An 11,442-nucleotide genomic window follows, 5' to 3' on the forward strand; every position below is an offset into this window, starting at 1 on the left:
TAATTTGCTGATTATGGACTTTTTAATGAAACAATTGTTATCAGACTTGCTCGTGATTCAAACATTGAGCATATATATGAGATAATAGATCAATGGTAAAAAGAAGAACCAATTTTCACATATCAGTAAAATCCAATCTTTGTTCATATTATTCTTGATTATGAAAAAATGATAATCTGGTTTGAAAATAACATTTCGCTTTCTTTTACGTATTTTTTTTGGTGTTTTCACTAAATTAGTCGTGGGCTAAATTTTTTATTTTTCTCAGTCCAGTAGGAATATTATTTTTTCTAAATAAACAAAATTTTAATAATGCCAATTATTGTTCGCACAAGTGTTTGTGGTGATGTGAGCAACTGCTGCTGGCCCATTTGCTACCGCTCAGAGCCAAGCATTGATGTTGACGTTCTTCACCCTGGGATTGCCAATGACTGTCATGTGCACTTATTCCAACACTATTCATCCAGTGCCAGCGTTTATTGTGATCCCAACTAAATGACGCTCCTAACCAGACCTGTCCTTCATCTAAATGAAAATAAACATTGATATAAATACACGTATCTTATACTAATGTCTCGTGTCATGCAACGTGTAAAAAATTATGTGAGCTAGTTTTTGGTGTATTATTTTACGTTTCGATATATGTAATATAATTACTAAAACAGTGATATACAGTTTTTGTTTTTGTATTTACAACAAGGTGTCTATTTAAACAAAACTGATCGAAGATGCCAGGCTTTTAGTTTTGTACGCTGGAGTCGCGTTTTGTAATTTTTGTATATTAATCAAACATGTATAAGACATTTTCATTATGTCTCTTTTTTAATCTTAACACCTTTATTTTATTAAGGAATACAGTCTTTTGATAAAATAAGAGTCATTTAATACTCAGTTATTACCGATGTTCAAAACCAGTAAATCTATTCTGGATATACAGACTAGATTAAAATAAAAAATAAGAAAAAAAAATACGGGATTCATATGCTTTTAAAGACTTATATGAATTGCCAACCATTGAAATAATTTCAATTGTATATGCATGCGTTATGAAATCCATTTCACTTTCTATTATATTACACAAATGTAGCATTTGTATGAAGTCGATGCAAGGATATTTTGACATGAAAGAAGTATAATGACTGAGGACAAAGTTTCATTTGAAACATAACTTTCCAAGAACTATTCTTCCTTTTGTATTAAATATGTACTACTTTCAAGTATGTTCTTTTTAACTTGGCAATATTTACTACGTGTACTGATTTTGTGGTATAGAAAGATACCCGATAACCTTTGTGTTTGTATTAAATATAATCTTACAATGGAATATACGCCGGACGAAGTTTACTATTGCGTTATGCTCCTCGTCGCTGTCAATGACTACCATATGCATTTTGTGTCCAATGCAAGGATCCTGTAATACGTATTTTGGGTTTACAGTACAAATCAGAAGAGATGACAAATGCCCATATAACGGGCACATCAATTGTCCAATTATTGAAGCCTGTTAGAATTGTCTGAATTTTGTTTACAATAAAAGGATACTGTTATATTATAAATGTTTTTAGTTTACAGTGCAAATGAGAAGACAAAACAAAAGCTCCTTCAACTGGAACAAAAAACATTATTATCTGAATTCATTTATATATGTACAAGTCAAAATGATCTGAATACGATAATTTTCGTAAAACATAAATTCTGATATCTTTTAAGAGAAGATTATGAGCAAGATAGAAAAAGAAACCATATATCTATTGATATTAATCTAAAAAAAACTACATAGTTCAGAAAAAAGATTCAAGACCTTACCCCAAAAGATATTTAACACAAATTTACATAATATTTCCAAATGAAGAAGCGTTAACACTGTTTACAGTTTTGCACTAAATGCAAGAAGTTTGAATTTGAATATGACAGTTGTTATCCATTCGTTTGATGTGCTTGGACTTTTGATTTTGCCTTTTGATTTTTGATTTTCCTTTTTGAATTTTCCTCGGAGTTCAGTATTTTTGTGTTTTTACTTTTTACTACATTAAACCCATGGTTAACTTTTATTGTTTCGTTTATTTTTGTTTGTCTGCTCAAATGTATTATTTACTTACTTTAACTTTTGCTATTGTCTTAACAATAAATTTGAATTAAAGAAGACTTTGGTAAATGAAAATTGAAATGTTCGTCCAACGACCAAAATCAGCAGACACAAAGAAGGCTGTTATATTTGTACTGCTAAATACTTAATGATGTACTTTGATGAAATTTTAAAAATTAAAAAAATTAAATTGATAACACAAGTTGAAAGAGGTTCAGTTAAGGAACAAAATAAGTTTAAAATATTAATAGGTTATGGAGCTCCTTGTTGAGGTATTTCAGTTTTAAAATATGGCGGGAAAAGGCTGACTCGGACTTTTATCTTGCATTTGCATTGGTATTATTTGAATCTCAAATCTAAAGACAGAAAATCAAGAATCTGCTTAAATGTTGCTAAATGACCTTTATGAGCTTTTAAGTCTACTTTGAAAAAATAAACGGGTGTTATTAAGCAAAATATTTACCTTGTATTGATGGGGTAAACACCAAGGAGTCCGAACATGTAACACAAATTCCAAAACCTGACCTACATGTACGTACATACTTAAGCTGTAAACTACTAGCTTTAGAATATCATTAAACTCCTCGTGTGTTTCAGTACATTTTTTGCTTGAACATATTTGGCTTTGAGTGTAAACTAAGAAGAGCGCTTCAAACGCATCAAATTTATAAAGTGTGTATTATATGTTTTTTTATGATTAATACAATATAAATGCATCCGCTATTTCTAAACATGTTCAGGGTAGTGTTTTTATACCAGGACATTTAGTATAAGCTGTATGCAATATGCTTCTTCGCCTTAAAAGTGTAATCAATATGAAAAACTATTATGTCTATGCATTCTATTTTAGAATTAAATTAAATCATAGGACTAAAACGATTAGATACATGAATATAAATGGAATTTACCTTATGGTGGCCATTCCGGTTAACTCCCCAGGGTGTGCTATGAGTCGTTATGTAATAACACTGCCCGTGCCACTGGTAGAATGAATGTCCACTACAATTAAATGTCTCTAAGAAGAAAAAAAGCTAATAAATTAATGATTTGCACCAAAATGGAATTACAAACAAATTGTAAAGAAAATACTAAAGAAATATGGGAAATTTCAGGGTCATCATTAAACCAAAGCATCTACCAACTAGTCCATTTATTTCTGTATGCCATCGTATATTCGATGATAATCGTTTTCCTTAAACCCTTTGTTGATGTATCCATGTAACACACGATTCTTGTTTTGCTTTCTTTTCTTTTACTCTAAAAATAAAATGAGGACATGGATTGCTTGCAAAATGGTTTTCGTTACCAATATATAACATAAATTTCAATTACTTAGCTATCTAGAGATTCAAAATTTCCATCTAGGTATAAATAAAACACTAGTTTTAAAACAAAATTTTCTTCGGAAAATGCCAGTGCCAAGTCTGGTATGGGATAGTTATTTTCTAATCATTTTCGGTTCAAAGTTCAGTTTTTATCAACTTTCCCATTTTTGGATTTTTCTTTCATTTTTTTTTTAGAAAATACTTATAACCAATGCACATCTGTATAGCTAATTCGGAAATAAATTGAGTTTATTATGACAGAATTAACTTTGATAAAAACAATATTCAACATTTACAGTAAAGAAATGTACTAAAAGTGATGCTTAAGTTGTATTTAACGTTTCTGATATGTGCTAAATGACCGACAATAGAAACTCGACATAGGGCATGAAGTGATCAAAAGTAGTTGATATAAGTCATTTCTATGCAGAGGATTATTAAATCGCTGCTTACGTGAAGTTATTTGATGTGGGAAATTATTTGCAGTTGTTGTTGCCTCTGTCCTGTTAGTTGTTGCTTCTGTCCTAAAAGTTGTTGTTTCTCTCCCAATAGTTGTTGCTTCTGTCCTTATAGTTATTACTTCTGTTCCATTAGTTTTTGCCTCTGATGTAGTAATTGTTGCTGTTCCTTCTTTTGTTAACATACTTTGGACAGTGGATGATGATATTTGTTTTGATGTGGTTGTATCGTCAAGATTGTAAGCATTGCAGTAATCGCTTGTACAACACGAGTGTTTGAATACCGACATCAGTGGTCCATCACACACCTAAAATAAAACATTCCGAAATGTGGTCAATCAAAGTTTGTTTTAGTTTTCGAAATCTTGAATGGTTATTGTAGATATATTATTGAAATATACCATCTCTATTCTTGTGTACTCTACTTGTGGTTGTGGTATAACTAGAAATAAAGGTTCTTGACAAAATACATGTTTTCGATATTTATGATGTATAAATATATGTAAATAGTCACGTTTTGTCTGATTTTGAGTAAAAATAAGTGCGGGCGTATGCAGGTTTTATGAGTGTGAAAGAGTTCTTAAAATAATTGATGATGAGACGTTCGTTTATTTGGACTGTTTAAATTTATACACAGTTACATATCGGACAGGAATTTGAAAAATTTGTTACTATCACGAATTTATTAACTACTATATATAGCTACGATGTGTTTGTGTCTCAACTCATTAGCATCATGCTAAGAAGACGTAGTTCTTAATACACTTGTAAAGCCGTCTGATCGGTTGCGCCCTATTCCAGATTGATTGTAATATTTTGATTGAGTGCAGATTTTCATAGTGGGAGAAGTTTTGCATAGAAGTAGCCTCTTACATTGTACCCTTTATAATATCATTGATATCTGTTTATCCTGTCGTTGCACCCTAACCTTATCGATTGTACGAAAGCCAATCAGTTTTTATTTGTATAACTGATTTGTTGATATTTGAACATTGGTAAAATGTAAAATGCATTAATTCATAAAATTAATAACCAATATTCCAGAAAACCCAATACGACCCATCATCGTTCAACTTTAAGTGAGTATTGAATGCACGAAATAAAATACCAATTCGTCTCATTAAAAATTTGTATGCACATAGTCGTACATTGTTTAAATCGAAAGCATAATTGTTGAATGTGTGCTACATAAAACAATTACAAAATACAAATACAGACACAAAAATGAGATTGTTCATTGATCTTCGTCAAACAAACTCCTAAGAGGTAAAGTACTTCGATTTTATTTTTTTCTTTAAAATTGTTCTGCCCAAAAGTTGTGAAACTTAAACATTCAAAGTTCCTACAATAGAATATTTGTTATAGGATATCATGATGATATAGGAGTCTTGGAATGAAAAAAGAGCCGATATGATAAAGGTAAATAATCTTGAAATTATGATATTAACTATGAATTAAAAATTTCAAAAATGACTTCTAGTAGAAACAACGCGTCGAATTTATCAACGACATTAACAGCGTTACACTTATTCACGAAACAAACAACGCTGAGGTTACTAATCATAACACTTACTTCCTTTTTCACACATCCTAGCCTGTATGATATCTGGTAATTATCATTTAAATCTTTCACTGTTACACACACCTATGTAATAGAATATATTATATTTAAATTTTGCTAAAGCTTGAAAAACATTATTGGAATACATCGTATTATAAATAAACTTTATTAGGTATCCTCGATGTATTGATTATTGGAACCTTGTGTATATTGCGTGTACGTTTTGAATGAATTGCTATTTTTTATGAGTGGCATGAATTCAAGGTTCTGAAATTCTCTCTTATATGCTCGTTGCAGTGGAACTTGAAAAAAGGTGCATTTGATGAAAACCTTAACAGAGAAGTATTACTTAATTGCTATTATAAATAGACCTTTTCGTTAACACTGTTTATGAATTTATAGAGGTTTACATAAAAGTATATATTCATAAAACTTTTTAATTTTCTATTGTCATCACTGGATCGATAAAGTTGCATGTAGGATGAAAGCCTCCAAGGCAAAATTGTCAGTGCCTCAGATCGACAGGACTATGAGATAATTCTCATGACATAAATTTATCAAAACAAATAAGATTCCAACTATCTTGGGCAGATTTTGTCTGTCAGTTTTTTCAAAAACTTGCCCTTATTGATCTGCCCTGGGGTGCAGTAGTTTTGTGATGTCTTTTTTTATTAACATATCTCTTCAAATGTTCAAGTATACACACTTGGCTACTGAGAAAAGCCTATCTACACAAGGTTAGTTCAATGAAGTGTTTAATAAATAGTAGTATGCATCAGTATTTTCCCCTCATTTAAAATCATTGTTAACAAACATTTGTCGAATTAGGTGCATGCTTTTAGGAATTCGATTTTAATTTCTTTTGCACACTAAATATTTACAACTGTACGTCCTTGGTATCGAATGGCAGATCAAAACATGATCCAGGTTTTTAGATAAGAAGAATAAGGTTTTTATATGAAGGTAACAGACTATTGCATTGCATTCATACCTGGTCAGCATTACGACAAACATCTACTACAGTGCAAAGAGAAGCGTCCCGTAAATCCTCACAACGAAAGCATCGTAAACCTGTTGTGTAGACATAATTGTTATTTGCTATATTTCGTTGTCTTCATGTGCATGTAAGATAAAGTGTTTGCAATGATTGTTATTCAAAATTAAATGAATGTCAGCATGTTTTTTTGTAAATAAAACTGAGTGATCATCACAAGGAAGCTATTACACCAAGAAGTTGAAATCATCCCTTCGTAAGTTTTACGGACGCCATCACGAGTTGGTTGACCGTTATGGAATAACCGTTTCTCAAATGATATCTGATATGTTGTTTACGTTTTAACTGCAATCACCTTCCCTTTTATGAACGTGACCTCCCGAATTAGACTATTGACGGATTTGTTATCACATAAGCAACACAATGGGTGCTACATGTGGAGCAGAATCTGCTTACCCTTACGGAGCACCTGAGATACCCCTAGTTTTTGGTGGGGTTCGTGTTGCTTATTTAGTTTTCTATTTTGTGTCATGCGTACTATAATTGTTTGTATGTTTGTCTTTTTCATTTTAGCCATTGCATTGTCAGTTTATTTTTGATTTATGAGTTTGACTCTTTCGTCCCCCTTTTAAGGCTCAAACTAAGTTATATGCTAAATACTTTGTTTCCATCTCATCTCTGTTCAAACTGACCAGATAGTTTTACTGTTTATCAAGTTATTCAAAGGGCTGTAATTGCTATTTGGATTGTTTATATTTACTGTTACCAACTAAATACCTGTAACTTCCAGAGCAAAAAGTGACCAAATAAGAACAAGCCATACGATACCTAAAATTAAATCATGACTACTTATTATACATACAAGTATAGTTGATATGAACTACGGAAAAACAAAACTGATATAATCTATGTCAAAGAAATAAGAAATCAAAAGCTTTTAATCTTTTTCAAATATTTATATGCAAACCCCTTCCCTTTTCACGAAAATCAATTTTCTCTTTACCGGGTTTGTAATAACACGAACAACACGACGGGTGCCAGATGTGGATCAGAAACCTGTGTTGTTATAGAGAAAAACTACTTATCTATGATTTTGATTCTCATTTTACCTAACATTATAAGCATTTGCACTATTTGTTGGGCTGGTAATAACATGAGGAACACGATGGATGCTACATGTGGAGCATCTGCATACCATTCCATATCACATTAGATTACTCCCAGTTTTAATGGGGGTCCGTGTTGCTGAGTCTTTAGTTTTCTATGTTATGTCTTTTATTTGTATGTTTGTATTTTTATTGTTATTTTTGCATTGGCGTAACCAGTTTGACTGTCCCTCTGGTAACTTTCATCCCTCTTTTAATATGATTAAGTGAACAGAAAATAGCAAAAATGAATTAAAAACAGAAGTGGACCTGGGTTTTTTTAAGGTGACAACAAATATATATTACATAAATATCCAATCTATCATAAAAATAAGAAAATAACAATCAAAACCAAGGAGTAAACAAAGACTCGTAAACCAAGACATTTACATCAACAGTTATAAATAATAAATAAGAAACAACACTAAAAACCGCGAGTGAAATCAGGTTATCCGGAAGGGTAATCATTTCCTGCACCGTATACGGCACCCCTATTGTTATTTCTTTGTTCAGTCCGGTAATGTTGGAAGGTTATTATGACTGAAGAAGAATATCAGATATGATTTCTGAAACACTTTTGTCATAATGGCAAATCAGCTCAAGATGGCGACCGTGAAATTTCTTGAATGATGACCTTAATTTGATTGATTCATAGCCCTGTCTTAGCAACTTTTGAGAAAGCAGTATTCCTCGTTCAACAAAATCAACGTACTTTGAGCTAACTCTAGAATAACGTATCAATTGAGACACATATACTCCATATGCTGGTTATGCTGGAATGTTGCTACACTGAAATTGAAAGTTTACTATAGGAAAATTAAAATCATCGCATTTGTCATAAATTTTGGAATTTAACCTACCATCAGTAGTCATTTCGAAAAAAAGGTCTAAATATGAAGCAGATTTATCTGTGTCGGTAGTATCTTTTATTTCAAGTTCACTTGGATAGATTAAATGTAAGTGATCATTGAATCTATTATTATTAAGAGACAGTACATCATCAATATACCGACAGGTGAAATTAAAAGACTGGGGTAATTTTATTTCTCCTTTCTGTACAAGCCCTTGGATAAATTCATTAGTTTAATTCATTGGCGTTGCCATTAAACACGTTATATTTAATCGTCACAAAATCAGCTTAGAGCAGTTGACCAAATTCTTAATAGTGAGTGCAAAGCAGTGATCTTTCAGCTAACGCTTAGTAACAGCACATGTAATTTTTGCTAGATACACCTTCCAAATAAACAGATATAAAGACATGATATAAGAATACTCAATAAAGTTTCAGGGACAAGTCTTTTTAATTGACCGTTCTGCATATTGATTGTTTAACACTTTTGCCACGCTTAGAGAGAGAAAAAATAATTGTACAATTGCAAAGCATTGCTGAAAGGAATACGTAGATGTTTTATAATAAAAAAAACAAACATATAAAACTTATTGTTTCTATTGTATGGTAAAGCATATATACTAAGATTTCAACTTGAGCAGCATAATATTTACCCATTTATATTCCTTTATTGTGACATACGTATAGTTCAAAACTTACCGCTAAACGTATACATTTCAAGTCACAGATATGTTCTTATCTTCTAAAGGTTAAGTACTATGGAATTTCAAGACAGGTAACTTTTCGTCATAATACTACAAACTGTAACCCGATCATAAAATCGTTAGATTGTACATGTAGAAGATATAAAAAAAAAGTGTATATAGTAGCCATTACAATTGTTGACAATTACACATTTTATTATATTGCATATTTGAAATAACTTAACATTGAAGATAAATTTTCATTATAATCATAAAACAAGAAAATACAATATTCCGAAAAGAATGGAAGAAAACCTCACATCAATATTAAAATTTGGAAACTAGTTTGAGTAACCGTCTTCTCTATAACAAAAGAAAGGAAATAGTACTTATCAATTGTAGTACATGGCGAAAGTTATTCGTCATAGGTGATTGTCATCCAAAAATTGTGTGGGACATTTTTTATGGTCGGATTTAAATATATTTTGTACACATACAAGCAGACTTGTCACAGATATGATTTTAAATTTTGTTATAATTGTGTTCTTTAGCGATGTCGATGTCTGATTCTTTTAACATCGTGTTTGTAAATATACAGCAATACATTTCTGCAAAATCATTTTTAACAAATGTGTATTAAATAAATAGCGCAAAAAAAGAAATAAGTGTAATATTCCTTGCTACGCACTGTATGTTTGTGCAGTGCATTTGTCCGTATTAAAATTTCAATAATCAGTTTGCGTGGGAGAAATTCAAGGTCTTAATTCACTTGACCTTCTGAAGACCAGTCAACTTATTACATAATCTGGATCTAAATTTAAACAGACATTCTTGTACATGTAATCAGGAGACTTATAGCCTCATAATACATGTACCATAGGGGACTCGTGGTCAACAAGAAGAGGTATAATTTATCACATGTCTTCTTATAAAGTAACATTTTAACTTTCAACGTTGTTTAAGTTGATTAACATTGTATGAATGCATTTCAATTGAAAAGTATAGAAATAGATAAATAATAAGAAACTGGTTTGACTAACACCACAATAATGTATTACATTCAAATTCGCCGATTGAGTAATCTATCTATTCTTATTTCCTGTTATCCATAAAACTGTTATGGCGGTGCTCTACCTTAGGATTACATTGAATTCGCAATGAATACATTCTAAATATAAGTGTTGCTTTGAAACATCAGCCTCAACGATCTAACACACATATTGGCTATTAAAACTGTATGTATAAAATATTAGAAAAAAAATATATGATAAAAACACAAAAAAGAAATTCCACGTGTGTCATAGTAAACTATCTGTATATCAAGAACTATTAGCAGATAATTTGTTTGTTAGATATCACATACAGTATTTTGTACGTTCTAAATTAGTATGTTTGGTCGTTCAGATTAAAAAGTGCATTTACTAAAAACTCAAAAATTTTACACACTCTTACACTCTCCTTAATATCTAGTTTTACATGTTATAAACTTTACAAATAGGTTTTCTTTCCACTAAAGGTATGTCTGTCACGCACTTATGAGAACAGAATATCTTATCATATTCTTTATTAGTTGAATTGGGACATGAACCATGAGCTAGCTTTCAGTAACTGTGAATAATTTCTGAAAAATCTTTTAAGTCCTTTGATTGTTTTTCGCCGATTTATGGCTAGTATGGATGTGATCGTGTAGTGGTCCTTATTTGCGGAATGAAAAATGTGTCAAAGAGACAACAGCATGACCAAAGAGCAAAAACAGCCAAAGCCACCTATTGGTCTTCATCACAGCGAAAAAATCTCGCACCGGCAGTTTTTACATTGTCAATCACAATACATCTACTTATTCTTATAAATTGTTGTTAATAAATTACGTAGAAATGGCGTAATTGTAGACTTTTGCACTAACATTATAAATTGATATTTTTTCTGCGATTGAGTTTTCCAACCTTTGACAATATGTTATTCTTTTGAAATGAATTTTACTTATAAATTGAAAGTAACTTTAAATTAGCTTGTTTTTTTTTATTGCAACTGTCATACTAGTAAAAGGTTTAGCTAGCTATAAAACCAGATTTAATCCACTATTTTTCACATAAGGAAATGGCTGTACTAAAGTAGGAAAATGACAGATGTTTTTCACTCGTTTGATGTTTTTAAGGTTATATTTTTGCAATCGGTATTTTAAAATTTCCTTATAGTGCGTTTTTGTTTTGTTATTTAACTTTTTTTTTCGGCACGCCTGTATCTGTTTGTTTCTTTATATTTTGTTTATTACCGACACGTCGGTATTTTCCCGTCCTTTTTAAACAATATCACTAGATAATGTGTTAGAACATTAAACAG

At 31.0% G+C, this 11,442-nt stretch overlaps 1 protein-coding gene across 2 annotated transcripts; it reads right to left on the reverse strand.

Moving 5' to 3' along the window:
• Positions 1–218: 218 nt before the first annotated feature.
• Positions 219–9,195, reverse strand: LOC143049233 (uncharacterized). 2 transcript variants are annotated; one of them, XM_076222942.1, is made up of 8 exons: positions 9,119–9,178; positions 7,202–7,252; positions 6,422–6,501; positions 5,443–5,514; positions 3,865–4,177; positions 2,995–3,101; positions 1,318–1,411; positions 219–525 (listed from the first exon to the last, which is right to left on the reverse strand). In XM_076222942.1, exons 1-8 carry the CDS (start codon positions 9,132–9,134, stop codon positions 320–322), a joined length of 939 nt encoding a protein of 312 aa, XP_076079057.1. In that variant the 5' UTR covers positions 9,135–9,178; the 3' UTR covers positions 219–319. The 2 variants fall into 2 exon arrangements, with proteins under 2 accessions (XP_076079057.1, XP_076079056.1); XM_076222941.1 differs by having other exon boundaries at positions 221–525; positions 6,422–6,504; positions 9,119–9,195.
• Between the last annotated feature and the right edge of the window lie 2,247 nt (positions 9,196–11,442).

This window comes from Mytilus galloprovincialis, chromosome 10 (genome assembly GCF_965363235.1).
Source record: "Mytilus galloprovincialis chromosome 10, xbMytGall1.hap1.1, whole genome shotgun sequence".
NCBI lineage: Eukaryota > Metazoa > Mollusca > Bivalvia > Mytilida > Mytilidae > Mytilus > Mytilus galloprovincialis.